Consider the following 20,277-nt stretch of genomic DNA (forward strand, 5'->3'; position numbering starts at 1 on the left):
AAGTAGAATATCATGTGAACAATTTTGATGTACGATGTACGAGTTATATATATTATCCATGGATGTATTATATATATCATGTAACACACTGTCGAAGACTGAAATTCCTCTGGAAAGAGACAGAGTCGGAGATGATGAGAAGATAAGAAGATGAAAGGAGGCACAGCCCTTGAAGTCTAGTCTTAGACATCACTATGCTACTTTGGGCAAGTCCAAATTTTGAGCCTCATAGTTAGTTATAAAATATGTACATGTATATATCTATAACTACATACACCCATGGATAAAAATCGTAGCTATGATTCTATTATAGTGGATATAGTACACAATATTCTAAATACTACATGTATATAGTTATGTACATAACTAACTAGTTATCTATCTCGACACCTAATCATCAAGGCATCAATCAGGTGACCATAACTAACTAGTTAACTACGCGTCGGTCTTACACATGGGACAATATAATCCAATGATCCACGGATAGCTTCACTTCTTCACTTCTTCACTTCGGTGTACACCGGATTGATGTCTTCCCAGCCATTTCTCCCGCTTTCCCCCTCTCCCGCGTCGCCTTCACCCATTCTACGTCCGCGACGCCCAAGTCTAGAACCGGAACGTGAAATCCTTTCCACTAGAGGCCAACGCCTAGTGAACCTTTTACCTTCTCGCGCATCTAGTCTTGCCTTGCATGACCTCGATGATGATATATCTGAAAGGCGACTTATTCTTCGACGCGGATCGTTGTTGATTGGACGCAGTAATCCTCGATATGAATGGTACTATCTCTCCCCTTCTGACGCAATTCCAGTCCTAACCCGGGTCGCAGGCAACGTTACTACAAATCACCGGAGTCACTAAAAGATCTCCCAAAAGCAATGTTGGTTGAATGCTCATCTCAATGAACTAGGGACTGACTCCCAAATAGTCGGAAATATCATGAACGAAACAATGGACTGATCTCCCAATATCTTTACATTGACCGACTACTGGACTCTTCACTACCCCATAACCTGATCGAGGATTACAACGGATGCAATAACCATATTTCGGGAAACAGAATTCTTCAACCACCTTCGCTGGAAGATAATCAGGCCGAGACACCAGAACCCAATCCTAAGATTGGAAGGATCAAACGCACCCCGCATAATCTCTATCGGATTCCCGATGAGACAACACCCTTGGTCCAATCTCCCGAGGCAGAAGACGGCCCATTAAATCCATTCCCTGACCTTGAATCGCATGGCGGGATGGCCCCAGATGATGAGGAGCGCGTCATCAACCTGGCCATTCGCATCAATTTTGTCGCCAACGTTGCTCTCCTAGCCTCCAAGATCGCTATCATGGCAATGACCAGCTCCATGTCTATGCTGGCAGGTCTAGTTGATGGGGTTTTGGACTTTCTCAGCACAGTGATTGTCTGGGTGACCACCATTATGATCCGCCGACAGGACCGCAACCGGTATCCTATCAGCCGACGGCGGTTAGAGCCCATCAGTGTGTTGATCTTCTCGGTGATCATGGTGACTTCCTTTTTCCAGGTAGCACTGTCGTCTATCAAACAATTGATTGGAGACGACCACACGGTTGTTAAGCTATCGATACCATCAATCGCATTGATGGGTGGTACTGTGTTGGTTAAGCTGCTCTGCTGGATCTGGTGCCGGTTGATTCCTAGCCCTAGCGTTCAAGTCTTGGCCCAGGATGCCATGACTGACGTTGTTTTCAACACGTTTAGCATCATCTTCCCACTAAGTAAGTCTTATTCCTGTTTCTTAATCTCGTTCCGAACTAGGGCACCAACTAACTGGTAACGATCGCAGTTGGTACTGTTGCAAATCTCTGGTACCTGGATCCCTTGGGTGGCCTGCTCCTCTCCTTTTACATCATGTGGAACTGGGGTCAGACGGCGACGGAATACATCCAGCGGTTGACAGGTGCAGCTGCCTCTCCCGACGATCATAGCATTTTGCTGTATATGACCATGCGGTTCTCCAGAGTGATTCACAAGATTCAGGACTTGAAAGCATACTACGCGAGTGATAAGCTGAACGTTGAGGTTGACCTTGTGGTGGATGAAAAGATCAGTTTACGGGACAGTCATGACGTTGGCGAGAGTTTGCAGTACATCATCGAAAGTGTGCCTACTGTCGACCGTGCTTTTGTCCATTTGGACTATGACGAGTGGAACCTGCCCAGCCATATGAACCAGATGGAGCGGTAACACATGTCGGATGAGGGCACCAAGCCAGTTTGTCACTTAACATTGTAGATATTAAGTTTAACACTACAAACTTGTACAGATAGATTCATTACATCGAGGTTTGACACATAAAAATCATTCATTTAGTTATACATATAAACCATGATCAAATGAATATCCTCGCTGGCAAGGACGCCAGGACGCTAAACAAGAGAAAGAAACACAAAGACGACAAATTAATGTACAACCGAACCCATTAGGGTCTTACACACCACATGAAGTTCATTCAAATCAATCGAGCCCGGGAACCCTAGCGAGGAGGTTGCGAAGGCGGCGGTAGCCCGCCTTGCGCCGACCCATGGCTGTAGACACGGTGATGTGTCGGGGTGGAGACAGTGTCACCAAGCGATCCTGGGGGTCGTTGGTGGAGCGGTGGCATCGATCCAGGCGCGGATGACTGGGGAGCATAACCGCCCATGGTGCCTCCGCTCATAGAGGGGTGTAGAGCCGATGGAGGAGTGTATGAACGACCGAGGCTCGCCAGCGATGCCATTGACCGGCCAGCCTGGGACTGGGGAGGAGGAGTGTTGTGCCCGTACTGCGAAGGAGCATTGGGTAAGTTGACAGGTGTTGAGCGGTGGGATTGCGGCTGATGTGACCCACTGACCATTGTTTGCACATGTTGTTGATAGCTGTGTTGTTGGACTGGATTTGGCGTTGCAGACTGACGCGGATGCATACCATACAGGCTAGCCGAAGACTGCGCTGGCGTTGGTGGGTCTTGTCGCGATCCATATGCCATACTAGAACGCGGGCCAGGTGACGCTTGTCGATAGGAAGTCGGCTGTGAGGCCATATCTCGGGAGCCAGAGGCCATGGGTTGTTGAGCAGACGCTTGGGAGAAAACATTGGGATAGGCCGATCGTTGAGAGGCATTTGTTGGCGGGGGAGTCGGCGCTGGGGATGGTGCGGGAAGATTTGTCAAGGAAGATTGGCTCGGGGTTGCCGCGTAAGATGAATAGGAACCCTGGCGGCCGCGTTGCTGCTGCTGTGGTGGCAGGGATTGGGCTTGAGGCTGCGGTGGAGTTTGTTGCGCTCGTGGATCAAACCGTGCCATCCAGTCATTATTGGCCGACGTGCCCGAGCCACCATGAGGGGGGCCATAGCCAGGATACTCTGGGTAGCGAGACGATGGCTGATATTGGGTTTGCTGGGCGTAACTAGAAGACTTTTGCGGCATACCTGACATAATAGTGTCTTCATGGCGAGGGGGTCCGCTGGCCTGGTATACGGGCCTTGGATTTATGCCTGGGGTTGCGCCAGTGGCAGATAGAGTCTGCTCGCCGGCAAATCTTTTGCGCGGCTGGGGCTCTTCAGGTTCATCATTGAGGATGCTCATGATGTTAGATCGTTTGGCAGGTACTTGACGAGTTGCGTCTGGGGCAGGAGTAGCACTCGGGCGAGGGACATCCTTCACTGGCGACAAACCAGGGCGAGGCGACTGGGCTAGACCCATGGGTTGACCTGCGAGCGAGTAATAGGGTCTTTGGGCAAAGGGATCGCGGTGAACAGACGCTATGTCGAGTTCCGGCCTAAGCTGCTGGGTTGGCGAGCCGGGGGGCTGTGTTAAGCTGGGGTGGCGTGAGTGGGTCGATGAAAGGAGAGAAGTTGGCTGCTGTGTGGGCATGTAGGCCTGTGCGGACAAAGGTTCCATTCGTGTCATATCCGGTGGCATAGAGCCAGGATGGCGCGAGGAAATCGGTAGTTCTTGCGAACGAGAAGTGGCATGGGGCAGTGCCGAAGAGTCTCGTCTTTCCTCTGTAAAATACCCAAGGCGTGGGCCTCCTTGAATGCGGTGGGATGGACCTCCCTGCGCGCGAATCGCTCGAGTCGACTCTTCAATTAGAGTTGCGGTAGAGGGCACTGGTGAAGCAGCGGAAGCTTGTGCCAGTGGCTGGTAGCGACCGACATTCCGGTCCTTGTCGGACGGAGGTCGTCCATGCAGGGACATAGGCTGCGGTGAGAGACCAACAGGCTTGCCTTTAGGGAATCGTATTTCATCGATCTCAGTCATAGGATCCCCATGAGGGGCAAGTGGACGAGGAATAATAGAAGACGGAGTTGCCTCGTATCGTCGCTTAGGCGCAACACTTGGAACAGGAAGCGGTCCTGTGGCTTCACCGCGAGCCTTTTTCTCCTCTGCGTCCGTTGCAATCAACTCAAAGTCTTTCTGGCCCGAGTCGAGGCGGCGTTGATAGAAGTTTTTGACCTGTATCATGCACGTTAGCCGGCTAGTCGCCAAACGAAAATAAGGGATAGTGGGAAAGGCAGGGGAAATAAAAGAAAACTTGGGACAAAAAGACCCAATACATACCATCACCGTTGTCTTGGTCTTCATCCAGGCCGAGATGCCCTCGAAATCACGACCAAAGTGTCCCAGCAAGGCTGGGAAATCGCGCTGCTCCGGTACAGACCAGTAACTCGTTGGTTGCAAGGAGCCATACCCCGTCTCAAGCTGTTTAGCTGCCAGAGGCGGTTCAACTTCAGTAGACTCAAAGACATAAACTCCTTCTTTCGCTCGCCCGCGTCCCACCCTGCCTCGTGGCATTGGCGGTAAGGATTCTTTTTCGGAACGCTCTCGTTCCCTGGCCTCATACCCTTCCAAGATATGATCTGGGGCTAATTCCATTTCGTTTCCAGGATGAAGTGGTGCTGGCGGTACAATCGGAGGCAGATCACTCTGTGGCATTGCTACCTGGGCCTTCGGATCCGGTTGAGCAGTGGTCTTCACGCGCCGTCCACCGCGAGTACCTCCGCCCCGTCCGCCACGCCGAGTCGATGATCTTTCCACTGGTTCGCTGTCCTTGCCAAGTTGGCCCCGACGGCCAACTGGCGCGCTCTCTGCCTCGGTGGAATCCCCGAAAGTGGGCGCGGCTGCGCGTCGTGGACGACCGGTGTCTGTGACAGCTGGCGGCTCCTCCTCCCCAACAAAGTCAGGTTTCACCACACCCAAGTCTGCGATGAGGGCGTTGGACTTCGGTCTTGGACCCTTTCGAGTCCCCTTGCCCCGCTTACTCCAGCGTTGGTTGAGCTTGGCCTTGTACTTAATCTCCTCCTTGGTGAGATAATAGTGTACGATGCACTGCTGGAAATTCCGACCCGGCAAAGATTCGGCAATCTTGCCCCACCGTTTTGGATGGGCCATGAAGGCGTCTGTAAAGATGATATGCTCCTCTGGGGTGAAGTCATTAGGGGGCGGCACAAAGCCGAAAACATCCAGAGCCCTGTTGCACTTAATGGTGTTGTTCACATCTTTGTAGATGCGAGCCTTTACCTCCCGCGGTTCGAGCATATTCGGAATGATTGCTTCACGGCCCAAATCGGGCCGAGCAGTAGCCATCTTAATTCGTCGACGTTCAAGCTCTTCTTGGGCGGAGATTTCGGAGGCCTTCAAAGCATTGAGAAAATCGAGCTCACTATTTCCTTTGTATCGACGACCTTCACGGCCTTCTGGCATGGGCGCCGGGGTAGTTGGAGCCGTGGACGCTGCGAGAGAAGTTGGACCAGGGGTCATAGACTTTTTGTCCTTCATACGATCGAGCTCCCAAATAGCCATTCGCCAGATCTTGTAGTGAGACACATACTCATCCCTAAGGAGTGCGTTTTTCCTGAAAGCTTCCGCTTGGACCTTTGAAAGTTCTGTGCTGAACGTGTCTCTGAGATGATTTTGGGTTGCAATGTTCTCATGGTATACATCCATATCTGAGATAGGCGTTGGAGGACCCGAGCGCAAGAATGGAAGACCTTCGACAGTAACCTCAGCAGGAGGTACCACGGGGGGGATGATAGTTTCCACAATTGGCTCTGGTTCGCGCTCGGGAAGTGTAGAAGCAAAAGAGACCACTCGTTCAGTGCTTGGATGATTGGTTAACTCTTCGTTCTCTACTGAAGGCAAAGGATCCACTGGTCGATCTAACACTTGTTCGGCGAGTGGTTTGGGGGGGTGTTCAACCGTCTGTTCGTTGGCTACCATGCCAAGTAGCTGGATTTTAATCAAAAGAGCGACGATAGCCGAATCTTCCAAAGGTAATGGAGGCAATTCTGCTCGGAGTGACTCCATATCCTTTTCGAAAATCCGCTTTCTTTCATCAAGATACTCCTGGGTGAAAACAATGTTCTCCCCGTCTTCCTCGTCGCTTGAACCTTCAAAGTCTGGTATCAAGGCAGGTTTATCAGTGCCGCCCTGCTCGGAGGGTTCATTGACATCGGTTGTTTGAATGTCGACGGCCGATAAACTGCGCCGGGGTGGGAGGTTCAATGATGAGGAAACAGGTGAGGGTTCTCTCGCAGGTTCATAGGGGACAATTTCACCGCTCTCAGGCTCGTCTGTCTCAGGTGGTAATAGAGAGCGAGTGGCTTCATTGGAAGGGGAAACGCCTTCGCTCTCGTCAATAGGCTCTTGTTTGGGCAGTGCATTAGGAAGAGAAGGTGTGCGGCCGTAGCCAGGTCGCACCCATTGCTTACTACCTTTACGGCCACGCGGGGAGGGAGCCTTCCATTGCAACGCTCGAGGGCCAGTTGGAATGTTAGACGATTTCATTCGAGGCGATATCGAGGGCTCACGGGATAATGCGCGTGGAGCAGGCGGTGGAATTCGTGCGAAAGTGGGGGAAGAGGTGAGTGAGTTCGACCTCCCGGCCCCAAACCCTTCGTTCGGTCCTACCCCAGGGTCTGGTCGAGTCATTGCAGCTGGAGCAGTGGGTGGTGATCCATCAGGGAAATTGATAGATGGTTTAGAGAGGCGAGGAGCCACAACTTGCTGTTTTCCAGCCTCCCGGGGCCCTTCAAGGCGGCTGCGAGGCTCAAAAGGCTGTGTGATCTCGGTCCTTTCGGCCTTGGGCCCTGTAGGAGGTGGGGCTGGCTGGCGTTGCGGGACTTCATAGCGGTCTCTCTCTGTGGGGAAAGTAGAGATTGGCTCCGTGCGTTGGTCTGAAGAATCTTTATTTGCGGAGGCATTCGTGACGGGGGCAGTCACCGATCCAAAGGCAGGTACCTGGGGGGCGGCTGGAGGTGGTGAGTTCCGAATGATAGGTCCAGGACTCTTCATGGCATCATGGCGGATGGCGTCCAGTCGGGGAGCATCCGGTCGAGCATCAGGGCGAGGAGCATCCAGTCGAGGAGCGTCCAGTCGAGGAGCGTCCAGTCGAGGAGCGTCCAGTCGAGGAGGATCAGGTCGAACGGCATCAGGTCGAACGGCATCAGGTCGAACGGCATCAGGTCGAACGGCATCAGGTCGAACAGCATCAGGTCGAACAGCATCAGGTCGAACAGCATCAGGTCGAACAGCATCAGGTCGAATAGCACTACTTCGAACAGCATCAGGTCGAACGGTATCAGGCCGAATGGCATCAGGCCGGGTAGGATCAGGTCGAACGGCATCAGGTCGAACAGCATCAGGTCGAACAGCATGAGGTCGAACAGCATCAGGTCGAACAGCATGAGGTCGAACGGCATGAGGTCGAACGGCATGAGGTCGGACGGCATCAGGTCGAACGGCATCAGGTCGAACGGCATCAGGTCGAACGGCATCAGGTCGAACGGCATCAGGTCGAACGGCATCAGGTCGAACGGCATCAGGTCGAACGGCATCAGGTCGAACGGCATCAGGTCGAACGGCATCAGGTCGAACGGCATCAGGTCGAACGGCATCAGGTCGAACGGCATCAGGTCGAACGGCATCAGGTCGAACGGCATCAGGTCGAACGGCATCAGGTCGAACGGCATCAGGTCGAACGGCATCAGGTCGAACGGCATCAGGTCGAACGGCATCAGGTCGAACGGCATCAGGTCGAACGGCATCAGGTCGAACGGCATCAGGTCGAATAGCACTACTTCGAACAGCGACAGGGTCGTTTCGCTCGGAATCTCGCGTAGGTTCCAGAGCCGCAGTGCTGGGAATGGTTGAAGGTTTCCGACCATGATCCACTTGGGGATGGTCAGACAGGCGATCTGCTAGGGCGGGTGCAGGTCCAGGGCCGGGAGCTGTAGGAGGATGTGAGGAAGTGGTTGAACCGCTGGCTGCGCGGCTATCTGCACGACTTGGGGGGCGGTCTCGTTTCCAAAAGTCCACTGGGCGATCACGGTCCTCGCGATCGGGTCGTCGGTTGTCCCAATCTTCGCGACGGTCAAAGCGATCTCGACGGTCCAAGTCACGATCTAATTCTCGATCCCGATCTCTCGGGCGTGGAAGGTCTCGGTCACGATCTCGGTCCATCATCCGATCGCGATCTAATACACGATCCCGGTCCATGTCTCGATCTCTATCGCGATCCACCATCCGATCACGTCCACGCCACGGTTCGCGGGACCGACTGCGGCGACGGAAAAGATCACGATCATCGAGGAAGGGTGGACGACCACGACCGCGACTTCCTTCCCAATCACCGCGACCGCGCCCTCGCATGCCTCCACGGTGTATATGGCCACCATTAGGCGGGGGACCTTCTGGGCCTCCCGAAGATGCGGATATGATACTATCCCTCGAGTTGCGTCGCATGCGAACCAGATCAAAATCGCGGCCTGGGGGCTCCCTTATATCCCGAAAGTCGCGTGTCGGTGATCGTGAGCGGCCTCGGCCAAAGCCAATCCGGTTGTCTCGGGGATCGAAATCACGGTCGCGGCGAACCCAGTCCCGGTCCAGATCTCGGCGAAAGGGTGGGCCATCACGGTTATCTCGAAAGTCACGATCTCGGTCGCGGTCTCGTAGGTCTCGGTCACGAAAGTCACCACGGCCATAACCCCTACCACGACCACCAAAATGGCCACCACGAGGGGAATCAACAAGAGCCCGAGGACCACGCGGTGGATCTCTACCAAATGGTGCAGGTCCGTCGTCAGGACCACGAGGACCAACCGGGGGGCGACGGTCTCCAAATCGCTGCGGAGAACGGTCACGGGAATTGAACCCGGACGATGGGGGGAATCGGGAGGACATTATCGCGTCATGCTATCATGAAGCTATAGACTGGTTAGCGCTCCAGCACGTTCAATATACAGTGCAAATGAGCCCAAGGCAGTTGGTATGCAGAATCCATCACATACTCAAAGATGGAGAACGGACACTCGGGAGGGTCTGCACGTGACAAGCAATGCACGGACCATATGAAGAATTGAAGAGCACGGATACCCGATCGGGTAAGGCGTAGTCTTGTTCAACTTGGGAGGGAAAAGATCCAGTATCACCTGGGCACGTTCTTTTTTTTTTGTTCTTTTGCTTTCTTTCTTTTCAGGATTGCTAGGTTTGAGTCTTGTTAGTTCGAGTCTTGTTAGATCAGACCAAATGGATCATTCAAGTTGACAGACTGACAGATTCGTCAAGATAAGGAGATTGAACGTGGAAAACAGGAAACACTAGCACGTTGACAAGATCGGCGAAATCATGCGAGCTCCTTGCGCCGGATATTATGCAACACAAGAGTGATATAGGGGATCGTGAAATCGAGGAAGGGAGATCGAGGATGGATATGAAGTAATATGTAGAAATATGTTAGGAATATGTTTTGGAAGATGAGTTCGTGAGACTTCAAGGGGCTCGGCACTAACCCAGTTGAACTTTAGTGTGGTGGGGATGTGCCTCCTAAACTCTATCCACATTGAATGTCCAAGTGTTGCAGGTGGAAGAATATATGTACATACATATGTATGTAAAAGTATAGATAGTTATCGAGAAATAGAGAAATCAGTACAAAATATCAGTGGTAGAAAGAGAATGTTAAATATTATGGGAGATTCTTTCATCATGCAGACCTATCCCCAGGCCAATTGTACAATGGTACTATACAACATAGTTAGTTGAATAGAGAAATATGCCTTAGGCACCAAGGCATCAAGTCATCAAGGCACCAAGGCACCAAGGCACCAAGGCCCAGACTGATGCAGTTCCCCCGCCGAATCAAAAAAAAAAAAAGATCAACTGCCCCTCTCTTTGGACTCCATACAAACGGATCTTCTTTTTTTGTTTATTTTCTTGCCTTCTCATCTCGCTAGACCATTTTGAGCGGATTTACCTGGAATTTCTACAACTCTTCCTCATTTTCTTTTCTTTTCTTTCCTTCCCAATCCCATCGCAAATATGAGCGCCCAGCAGCTTTCGGCAGTTCCCTCCTCGGTGACCGACTCCGTCCTCCAGAGCTCGCAACCGGTCCCAGAGGGATCTCACGTAGTGAGCGGGGTGGATTTTGATAAGTTTCAAGGACGAGATATCACCGTCGCAGAGATGGTGGACAACTTGGCCCATACCGGTTTCCAGGGCAGTGCAGTCGCGGAGGCTGCTCAAATCATCAATGAAATGGTACGCCTGAGCTTTATTCTCAATCTCTGAATCCTTGAATCCTGAGGGGCTAATGATCTGTTTCCGTTAGCGCGCCTTCCGTGATCCCGAAACGGGAAACAAAACTACCATCTTCCTCGGCTATACATCGAACTTGATTTCGTCCGGTCTTCGAGATACCCTACGTTATTTGGTGAAGCATAACCATGTATCCGCCATTGTGACCACTGCTGGAGGTGTGGAGGAGGATTTGATCAAATGTTTGGCCCCTACATATCTCGGATCATTCTCGACTCCCGGTGCTGGACTTCGTGCCAAGGGCCTCAACCGTATTGGCAACCTTCTCGTGCCCAACAATAACTATTGTGCTTTCGAGGACTGGGTGGTACCCATTTTGGACAAAATGTTGGAGGAGCAGGAGGCTGCAAAGGTTAAGGCTCGGGAGACTGGGGACGAGGAAGACGAGCTTCACTGGACGCCAAGCCGCATCACCGAACGACTGGGTCGTGAGATTGACCACGAGGATTCAGTTCTGTACTGGGCGGCCCGGAATGGAATCCCGGTATTCTGTCCCGCCCTGACGGATGGATCTCTGGGTGACATGCTTTACTTCCACACCTACAAGTCTTCCCCGCAACGACTCCGGGTGGATATTGTGGATGATGTGCGCCGCATCAACACCATGGCTGTCCGGGCGACCCGCGCCGGCATGATCATCTTGGGCGGTGGGGTCGTTAAGCACCACATCGCCAATGCATGCCTGATGCGCAATGGGGCCGAGCATGCGGTGTATGTGAATACTGCGCAGGAGTTCGATGGCAGTGATGCGGGTGCGCGGCCGGATGAAGCGGTGAGCTGGGGCAAGATTAAGACGGATGCCAAGTCTGTCAAGGTGAGTTGATCTATTGTTCTATTATTTCCTATTTCGTTGGGCCCAAGCTAAATTTTGTGTTTTCTTTTTAGGTCTATGCTGAGGCCACGGCGGTATTCCCTATGATTGTGGCTGCTTCATTTGCTCGTGCCGAATCGACCTAAAATTGATTTCACTTTTATCTCTCGAGTCTCGGTAAGACGGGACTGGTTGCCAAGCAATGCGAGAACCCGCGGTCTAGAAATGGTTTCTTTTTCAAAGAGCCAATCAGTGTCGCTCACCGCCGAAAAGTGATCCATTTGAGTCAATCAAGGGTCTTTGATCGCGCAATTGTTTCAAGATAGGATTGGCTCCCGTACATTGTACCATCCGGTCGGTCTCTGTACAAGCGGTATAGGTACGTTGATCGGCCTGATACGCCTATATACCTAATGTGCCTAATGTGCCTGATATGCCTGATATGCCTGAAAACAGAACAGTTTTCCGAGGCCCCCCGATAACCAGGGATAGAAATGCCCAGTGGCAAAAGGGGAGAAATTGAGCCGAGTCGCCACCAAATGTTCCAAATTTGGCATTTCCAAGGTTAAGAATATTCTCCCCTGAGTGGGGATCAGGATCGGCACACCGCTAGACTTCAGCAGTCCGATTATATAGCACTGTACAAGATGTATTAGTCGAATGTTAGAATATAGATCTCTGATATAAAGGGCTCCAAACCTATATCGTAGGTAGTTAGTAGTATATGCATGGATGCATATACCCAGGTCCTCCTTAGGTCCTCCATAGTTCATAGGCCTTGGGCCATCATATGTTGCATACAAAGACCCACTCGGCAACTTCCCCCGGACTCGTTTTTTTTCTTATCTTTTTTTGTCTTTTTTGTCTTTTTTGTCTTTTTCGTTCTTTTCGTCTTTTTCAATTTCTTTTCTTTTCTTTTTTTCCTTTCCCCGACTTTTCTTCTTCTCTTCTTCTTCTTTTCTTCTTCTTCTTCTTATATCCCCCTTATTCGGTAATTTATTCATTCGTTTCCTTTTCTTTCTCTATCTCCCGGACCCCTTCTCCCCACATCTCCAAGGCTCCGCAACCTTCTTCTTATCCGATAAGCCCTTATCAATATTTATACCCGGGGACAGTTAGGAAGATACAACTTGCTTTCGCTTTAGATATTGCTGAAGCACATTCGTTGGAATTATTGGGGGGTTTCCAAATTGGCAGGCCATGGACCCCTTACCCAATTCGGTGGTCTCTGGGACTGAAGAGGGAGATACGACGAGAACGACAAATACAGAGACCGAGTCATTAAACCAATCCCCCGAATCGTCACGTTCAACTCCTCATCCAGTGCCAATATTGCCCTCAGAAGAACTGGAACATGCATATTGGGCAGAGTACGAGGAGGATACAACGATCCCAGATGAAGATGAGATGAAAGAGATCGATGGCGGCGATTCGGATTACAGTGCCAGTGATCGTAGGTCAATCGTACAAGCAAACCCACAGAACATACAGTATTTACTAACCCCATAACAGACAAATATTGGGAAACCAACTTCTTTCGGGATTTGGGAGATCCCGAATACATTCCCACTGAAAAGGCCCGTCTTACGTGGACGTTCAAGGGCGTTCGGGGCACCCCTGAGAACCCCAATCGTGAAAAAGTCATTCGCTCCCCACCAGCATTTGTTGGGGGATATTGGTGGCGAATCAAGTTCTACCCTCGAGGAAACAATGTCAATGCATTGAGTGTCTACCTCGAATGCTCCACCACAATGCCTGCTCCAGAGGGCAAGCTTCCTGAGACGGAATTTACGGTCCGTCGGGGCGCAGCCGATGCCTCACTGGATGATAGCACCCCGGAGATTCAAACACAGACGGGAGCCACAGACGACTCGACGGCGTGGTTTGAAACTTACAAGTCCCAATATCCTGTGACCAGAAACGACACCCAATCCGATCATGGAGCGTCGGACTCTTGGCGTGTGCCCGCCCAGATTGGTGTCATTGTATACAACCCACAAGAGCCACGCACCGGGTGGATGCAGTCTTCCTGCCATCAATTCAACGCTCACAACCTGGATTGGGGGTGGACATATTTCCACGGTCCATGGGACCAAATCCATTCACGCCGGCGAGGTCAACACCGTGCCCTTCTGAACGACGATACTCTCTCGTTTGACGCATACATTCGTGTAGTGAACGACCCCACCAAGTCGCTCTGGTGGCACCCGAGTGATTCCGAGCCAACTTGGGACAGCATGGCCTTGACCGGCTACCGGCCTCTGGGTGACTCAATCATCAATCACAGCCCAGAGGTAGCCGGGCTTGCCTCATGGCTGCACATTGCTCCATTTTGCAATATCATTCAAAGTATTGACGTACTTGAACATCTTACTAATCCTGATGCTAGGCCGAAGCCTCTATGTGATGCTCTTCAAAGGCTTCTGTGGCAGCTTCGCTGCCAGACACTCTCCCCGAGCTATGTTGATACTGACGGCGTGACGAGCACTTTGCGCAATCTGCATGAGTTTTCGAGCGATGTGTCCGAATTTTGGGAGCGCCTGCGTCGCAACTTGGAGCTAGAGCTGAAGGGAACGGATGCCGGCAAACAATTCGCCCATCTTTTTGACAGTCCCGTTGTATATGCTCCTTCTAATGGTGAAGCCACCGTGAACCTGCTGCCGACTGACTTCAACTCGCGACTTTACATACCAGTTGATCAAGCCAAGTCTACCTCTGAAGCCATTAGTGGATATTTGAGCGCTAAGCCCGGTCGTTGGTCGCTTCCATCGCTTCTCCATGTGGAGTTTGGCCGCCATACTCTGGACAAGGCCAAACGTTGGCAGCTGCGGTATGACAAAGTAGAGCTAAACGAGGAACTGAACCTGGCTCCGTGGGTGGTCGATGGCCAGGATAGCAAGTATGTCCTTTATGGCTATATCGTTCATCGTGGGCGCCGCACGTCGGGCAAGTTCTTTAGCATCCTTCGCCCGGCAGGTCCGGGTACCACATGGCTAGCCTTTGACGATGGTAGTGACAACCGCGTGGAGTGCTTGACCCAGAAAACAGCCATGGGTCCACACCTTGGTCTGGATCCTTCCCAGGCTGTGGATCACAAGAAGGGCCATGACGTACCTGTCGTGGCAATGTATATCCGCGGCGATATGATATCGGAGCTTTTGCCTGGTCCCCAAGGGCCTTGGGAAGTTCCTGAGACCTTGAAACAATATTATGAAACAGGCGTGTACCACACTGGTGACAACCCTGCGGATGATGTCCAAGTTGAGGTTTATTCGCTTCCCCAATATGACCAGCTGACCAGCCTGTTTGACTCCTACGATCTCATGGCACAGGCCAAAGCGGCAAACAGTGTCATGTACATCACTTTGCCCCGCTCATCACGCTTGGCAGAACTACGCAAAAGAATTGCCATATGGAAGTCCTCAGGCTCCGACCCCATTGGTCCCGAGCGGGTTCGTTTCTGGCAAATCGGGAACTCCTTTGCTCAACCTGGGTCATCGTTGGCGTTTGATCGCACTATGGATTTGAATGTTCCACTAGATCCTTCATTGAGCACCATACGGTTCTGGATGGAAACCATATCAGAGGGTACGTGATTGCATTCGCATTTATTTATAACCATCACCCCGCTAATCTCCAGCAGAGGACGCTCAATTTTTCGCCATCCCAGACCCCCCTACGGTTACCACTTCAGAGGATAAGCCGGATGACCTGGTCATCGACAACCCGATACACGAAGCTTCTGAAAATGTCCCATCTGTGGCCGAAGGAGATGCCGTGGCTAGCTCGTCGGGAAATTCTCACCATGAAGATCCTGCTGCGCCGGATACCTTGAACTCTGTCATTGATGATAGATCACTGCCTCCATTAACTGCATTGTCTTTAGAGGATGATGCCGCTGCTACTGAAAGGGCAGGCCAGGAAGTGGTGTTTGCTGCTGTCCCTGCCCATGAGCAACAAGCCATGGCTGCTGTTACGGCAACTCCGTTGACAGAAGCCACAAGCTCCGCTCCTATGTCACCTTCCGAAGTTGAATCTTCTACACGAGAAGTGGCAGCTCAAACACAAACTGAGCCGGAGGTCAAGTTGCCTGTTGGTCATACATACTACTTCATTCAAATCTTCGATGCGGACAATCAAGTCCTTCGTACCGTGGGGTCATTCTTCTCCAAGCTTGATGCCAACGTCAAGGTGTCCATCCGACGACACTTACAGCGGCCTCTTCGTCAAGACTTCCTCATGTGGAAACGAGTCGATGGTGCTGCTGTTACCACTGTGTCGCCTGCTGATAGCTTCGATGATGTGGTGGCTCCTCACGGAGCATGTTTCATCGTCGGGGATAAGTTGACCAAGGACAAGTAAGTACATATATATTCTGGTTTTCCAATGTTTAGTTTTTTGGTTCTAACACGAAGACAGGCGTACTCAACTTGCTTCATCGGGATTGTTTACCAGTCCGGACCGTCTGGTTCAGTACCTGTGGGCCGATTCTCGTGGTCATCCAATCCAAGGTTTCACTGGCACTAAGACCATCGAAGCCACTTTCGCAAACGACTACTACAGTGGTCAATTCTTAAAAGGTTATCACCATGGTAGAGGCAAGCACATCTCTAGCACAGGCATGACATACGAAGGCGACTTCGTCTTTGGCCGACGCCACGGCCAAGGCAAGCTGAATTACCCTACCGGCGACTCATATGACGGTGATTGGGTTGAAGATGTATGCCATGGACAGGGTACTTACATTGAGAAGACGACAGGCAACAGATATGTCGGCGGTTTTAAGGACGGCAAACGCCACGGCAAGGGCATTAGCTACTGGGAGGTGGCCGACGCAGAGTTGGATCTATGCCAAATCTGTTACACTGAGGAAATGGATGCAGTCTTTGCCGAGTGTGGTCACCTTTGTTCCTGCGTGACTTGTGCGAACCTCGTGAGCCTGTGTCCGATGTGCCGCAAAGAGGTCAAGAAGGTGATCAAGATTTATCGGGCATAGAGTATTGGAGTATAGACGGGATGTTCCCAACTTGGTTTTAATTTGTTTTTCAGCACTTGCATTGATTTTAGCCAACGGTGATTTGGGATACGTGGGGGAGTGATGCGATTGATTTTATATATGTACACATACTACTGGTATATTTAGATTGTTGAATACATAGTACACAAGAACCAATTCTTATATAACTATGATCTCTATACTTGATAAATGTAGGACTCGGATAATTTGAATATCTTTGATTTAACACAATCATCTTACATCAAATTGTTTTGTTTTTACTCTTTTTTTGTTATTTTATTTTAAACACAGTTTGATCTTAATTGAACAAAAGGTATATCCAATGCGCCGGGTCCCGGACCTAATACATGATGCTTTTGACTTGCCCGAAGAACGAAAAACGAAGAATTATACACAAGCGATACATGATCAAGTCATTGATCATTTGCTGGCCTTCTTGGCCGACTTCTTATCCTTCTTCTCAACCTTGCCCTTGGTCACCGGCTTCTTCTCTTCCTTAACCACAGTCTTCTTCTCGCCCTTTGGCTCATTGGTAGACTTCTTCGAGGCAACGGTCTTGGCCTCTTCTTCCTGGCTTGGCGTCACCGTTTCGGTTGTCTTCTCTGACACCTCTACCTTGCTCTTCTTGGGCTTGTTCAGAACACCCTTAGGGTTGAGACCCTTGCGACGCAGACGGTTGCGCTCAGCACGAGCGATGCGCTCGACATCCTCGGGATCCTCGAATGAGCTGAAAGCACCACCCTCGAAATCAGCGGCGTGTCCGTTCTCGTCAACAATCGGGGTCCTGTCAATGGACTCGTCGTCCGTGGAGGCAGCCGAAGAAACACTACGAGACTTCTTGGAGCCCTTGGAACGGGGTTCGGTATCATCCGACTTGGCCACGGGGGTCACGGCAGTCTTCTTGAGCTTGCAGACATAGAAACCGTCAACGTTCTCGCGGTGAGGGAAGTAACGGCGGGTGAGCGCCATCTTGGGATCGAAAGTCTTGCCCATATAGCTGAGGAATCCAGGGCTACCGAAGCTACCAAGACCGGTGTCCACGATCTTGACATTGGGACGCTTGCGAAGCACATACTGCACAACAGCCTCGTTCTCTTCGACTGTCACACTGCAAGTAGAGTAGACAACGTATCCACCGGTCTTGGAGGCGTGGTCAACGGAATCAATTGCAGCCAAAAGAAGCTGGCGCTGCATGTGGGGAATAGCGAGGAAATCACGCTCGTTCTTGGAGGTCTTGACACCGGGATCCTTCGAGATGACACCGGTACCGGTGCAAGGAGCATCAAGCAAAACACGATCGAAGCCACCCATGGCCTTGGGGAAAGCAGTGCGGGCATCCATGTTCGTCACAATGGTGTTCTTGCAGCCGAGACGGTGAATGTTACCAATCAAACCCTTGGCACGGGGCTTGCTGGCATCGTTTGCGACGACACAGCCAGTGTTGCGCATCAGGGCAGACATGTATGTTGTCTTACCACCGGGGGCAGAGGCCATATCGAGGACACGCTCATTGGGCTGGGGGGCGAGAGCCATGACGGGAAGGAAAGAAGAGGCAGCCTGGAGAATATAGTGACCGGCGAGGTACTCGGGGGTGGCACCCAGGGGAACCGGAGACTCGAAAACTTGCAGGCCAACCTTGGACCATTTGCCAACGGGCTCGAGAACAACACCACGGTTGATGAGGGCCTGGGCGAGGGAGCGGCGGTTGGTTCGTAGAGTGTTGGTACGGATAACGACAGGGCGGGGAGTCTCGTTAGCTTCGAAGAAGGCAAAGGCCTCCCTGGGGGTGAACAGATTGAACAGCTTCTCGGCCAGGAATCGAGTGTAGCCGTAGTATGTGCAGATATCGTCGAGCAGGAGGTCGATATAGTCGGTACGCGATTTACCGGGCAGGCCGAGGGTCTTCAGGTCACCCAGGATTCGAATGGTGTCTGTGATGCGCTGGCGAAGCAGCTGCAGATCGGGGGCGAGTCCCGGCTGGGTTTGGTCGGCGAACACATCAGGTGCAGCGATGTTGGTCTGCAGAGCGGCTTCCTGCATTTCCTGCTCAGCGGCTTCCTCCTCCTCTTGTTGTTCAGCATCCAACTTCCGCGACAGACCCTCGATGTTTGCGGCGGTCAATCTCTCTTCGGCATCGGAGTCCTCGTCGTCGGAGAACATGGCTCCACGGGTGTGGCCCTCCTCGTCAGAATCGACAACCGAGTTATCATCCTCTAGGTCTGACAGTCCTTCAACCTCATCGTCGCTATCCATTGAGCCTTCACTGATCCCATCAAGATCACCGAACTCATCATCATCCTCCATATCCTCATCATCATCAGACATAGGCACAGGCACGGCCTTCTTTGCGGCTGACGGTTGCTTCTTAGATTCCTTGGAATCGGCCTTGGGAGTAGCACCATTGACCTTCTTCTTCTTGGGGGCTTCCTTCTTCGAGACAGCCTCATCGGCATCAGATCTGCGACGCTTTGCTGGTGCAGGCTTCGGAGGCGCCTCAGCCCCGCCAGCCTTGCGTTTCTTAAGCATTGTGATTTTTGACTCGTCGAGCGGGGCCGGAGGGCCCTGCTTCTTCATACGGCGACCGACACCCATTGTGAAAAAGTGGTGTGTATGGGGACGTTAATGGTGTTTGCTTTCTGGGGGGAGCTTGTAGATTCTTTCCGTCTTTTTTTTTTTCTTCGGGCGGTGACTGCCGGCAGTACAGAAGTTATGAAAAGCGGTGTACTAACCTAGTTATTTCCAATTCATGCCTTATAATCCAGGTGTCTATTGTCCCATCGCCATCAAGTGAACACCCAGGTCCAGGCCTCCACTACTCCAACAACCATCGCCTTGGGTTTGCTTTCTCTCTCTCTCTCTCTTTCGCCTTGAGAATCTCTACCACCTAGCCTAAATTGCTCACCATGTCGGAGCTGACCTTCACTAAATCATTCTTGTCCACGCTGGACTCGCGGCCTATCAAGCTTCGTGCTGATCATGTCTTCGACCCAGAACAAATTGGACTACGAGTCCCCGTGAGTGTTGATGCGAACAAACCCTATCTTGAATTACCGTTGAAGATCATTCTAATATGCTTTCCGAAAACGACAGTACACGCTCCCCCGCCTTTCAGCCCCGCACCCTCCGATGCCCAAAAAAGTGAGGTCAACACAGGCACCAGGCTCATCCAAATCAATCACTGTTCGCGTCAAGTCTGCCCGCAACCCTGCTCTGGAATTCCTAATCTCCAATGCCCCTCTCTCAACCACCTCGGTCCAGGATATCCGGGATGCTGTGCAAGTACGCGTCACCGATGCGCAGGGAGGTCAAGTTCCGCTAGACAAGATCAAGATCCTATACAAGCGGAAGCCAGTGACTGGTACCGGGAAGACATTGGCCGAGGTATTGGCAGATGAACCCGCCATTCTGGCGGGAGGCAAAGAAGTCGAGATCGGGGTGATGATCATCGGTGGCGCCCAGGTGGTTGAATCTACTGTGGCTCAGCCGGAGATTACAGAGAAGCGGGATGAATCACCTCCCAAGGCTGCTATAGGTCCGAGTGGGGAGGAGGTGTTGCATACAGAGGCTTTCTGGGATGATCTGCAAGGCTATCTCGAGCAGCGATTGAAGGACGAGGAAGAAGCAAAACGATTGAGATTTGTGTTCAAAGAGGCGTGGAGCTCAGCGAAGTAGAGTATATCTCCACGACATCGCAGCGAAATAATGTCAATATCAAATGATACCTGTATTTGTTCCGGTCATTTCATATATGTCCCGGGTCTATGATAGTCTAAAAAGGCAGTCTGCTAGATGAATGGTATGGATTCAAATGTTATACACACAACATGAACGGAAAAGAA

At 51.6% G+C, this 20,277-nt stretch overlaps 7 protein-coding genes across 7 annotated transcripts; 4 read left to right on the plus strand and 3 right to left on the minus strand.

The window, feature by feature from the left end:
• Nucleotides 1-476: 476 nt before the first annotated feature.
• N7455_003637 (cation diffusion facilitator family transporter) lies at nucleotides 477-2,314 on the plus strand. Its single transcript, XM_040962347.2, has 4 exons — nucleotides 477-779; nucleotides 830-880; nucleotides 929-1,755; nucleotides 1,824-2,314. The coding sequence occupies exons 1-4, from the start codon at nucleotides 529-531 to the stop codon at nucleotides 2,222-2,224; spliced, it is 1,530 nt and encodes a 509-aa protein (XP_040807221.2). The 5' UTR covers nucleotides 477-528; the 3' UTR covers nucleotides 2,225-2,314.
• A 199-nt stretch (nucleotides 2,315-2,513) lies between these two features.
• Nucleotides 2,514-6,947, minus strand: N7455_003638 (SANT/Myb-like DNA-binding domain-containing protein; the record flags this gene model as incomplete). Its single annotated transcript, XM_040962345.2, has 2 exons — nucleotides 2,514-4,472; nucleotides 4,578-6,947. 2 exons carry the CDS (start codon nucleotides 6,945-6,947, stop codon nucleotides 2,514-2,516), a joined length of 4,329 nt encoding a protein of 1,442 aa, XP_040807209.2.
• A 359-nt stretch (nucleotides 6,948-7,306) lies between these two features.
• N7455_003639 (uncharacterized protein) lies at nucleotides 7,307-9,197 on the minus strand (the record flags this gene model as incomplete). Its single annotated transcript, XM_065604537.1, has 4 exons — nucleotides 7,307-8,215; nucleotides 8,276-8,419; nucleotides 8,549-8,707; nucleotides 8,766-9,197. The coding sequence occupies 4 exons, from the start codon at nucleotides 9,195-9,197 to the stop codon at nucleotides 7,307-7,309; spliced, it is 1,644 nt and encodes a 547-aa protein (XP_065462088.1).
• A 1,137-nt stretch (nucleotides 9,198-10,334) lies between these two features.
• N7455_003640 (deoxyhypusine synthase) lies at nucleotides 10,335-11,567 on the plus strand (the record flags this gene model as incomplete). The annotated part of the gene is made up of 3 exons (XM_040962615.2): nucleotides 10,335-10,553; nucleotides 10,624-11,424; nucleotides 11,496-11,567. The coding sequence occupies 3 exons, from the start codon at nucleotides 10,335-10,337 to the stop codon at nucleotides 11,565-11,567; spliced, it is 1,092 nt and encodes a 363-aa protein (XP_040806941.1).
• A 1,054-nt stretch (nucleotides 11,568-12,621) lies between these two features.
• On the plus strand, nucleotides 12,622-16,417 carry N7455_003641 (putative MATH and UCH domain protein; the record flags this gene model as incomplete). The annotated part of the gene is made up of 4 exons (XM_040962616.2): nucleotides 12,622-12,874; nucleotides 12,934-15,009; nucleotides 15,065-15,779; nucleotides 15,841-16,417. 4 exons carry the CDS (start codon nucleotides 12,622-12,624, stop codon nucleotides 16,415-16,417), a joined length of 3,621 nt encoding a protein of 1,206 aa, XP_040806943.2.
• Nucleotides 16,418-16,858: 441 nt separating this feature from the next.
• On the minus strand, nucleotides 16,859-19,030 carry N7455_003642 (rRNA (cytosine-C5-)-methyltransferase NOP2; the record flags this gene model as incomplete). The annotated part of the gene is made up of 1 exon (XM_040962614.2): nucleotides 16,859-19,030. One exon carries the CDS (start codon nucleotides 19,028-19,030, stop codon nucleotides 16,859-16,861), a length of 2,172 nt encoding a protein of 723 aa, XP_040806942.2.
• Nucleotides 19,031-19,232: 202 nt separating this feature from the next.
• Nucleotides 19,233-20,219, plus strand: N7455_003643 (uncharacterized protein). Its single transcript, XM_040962178.2, has 2 exons — nucleotides 19,233-19,452; nucleotides 19,529-20,219. The coding sequence occupies exons 1-2, from the start codon at nucleotides 19,342-19,344 to the stop codon at nucleotides 20,108-20,110; spliced, it is 693 nt and encodes a 230-aa protein (XP_040807376.1). The 5' UTR covers nucleotides 19,233-19,341; the 3' UTR covers nucleotides 20,111-20,219.
• Nucleotides 20,220-20,277: the final 58 nt, after the last annotated feature.

This window comes from Penicillium solitum (genome assembly GCF_028829755.1).
Source record: "Penicillium solitum strain IBT 25940 chromosome Unknown utg000002l_segment0_segment0, whole genome shotgun sequence".
NCBI lineage: Eukaryota > Fungi > Ascomycota > Eurotiomycetes > Eurotiales > Aspergillaceae > Penicillium > Penicillium solitum.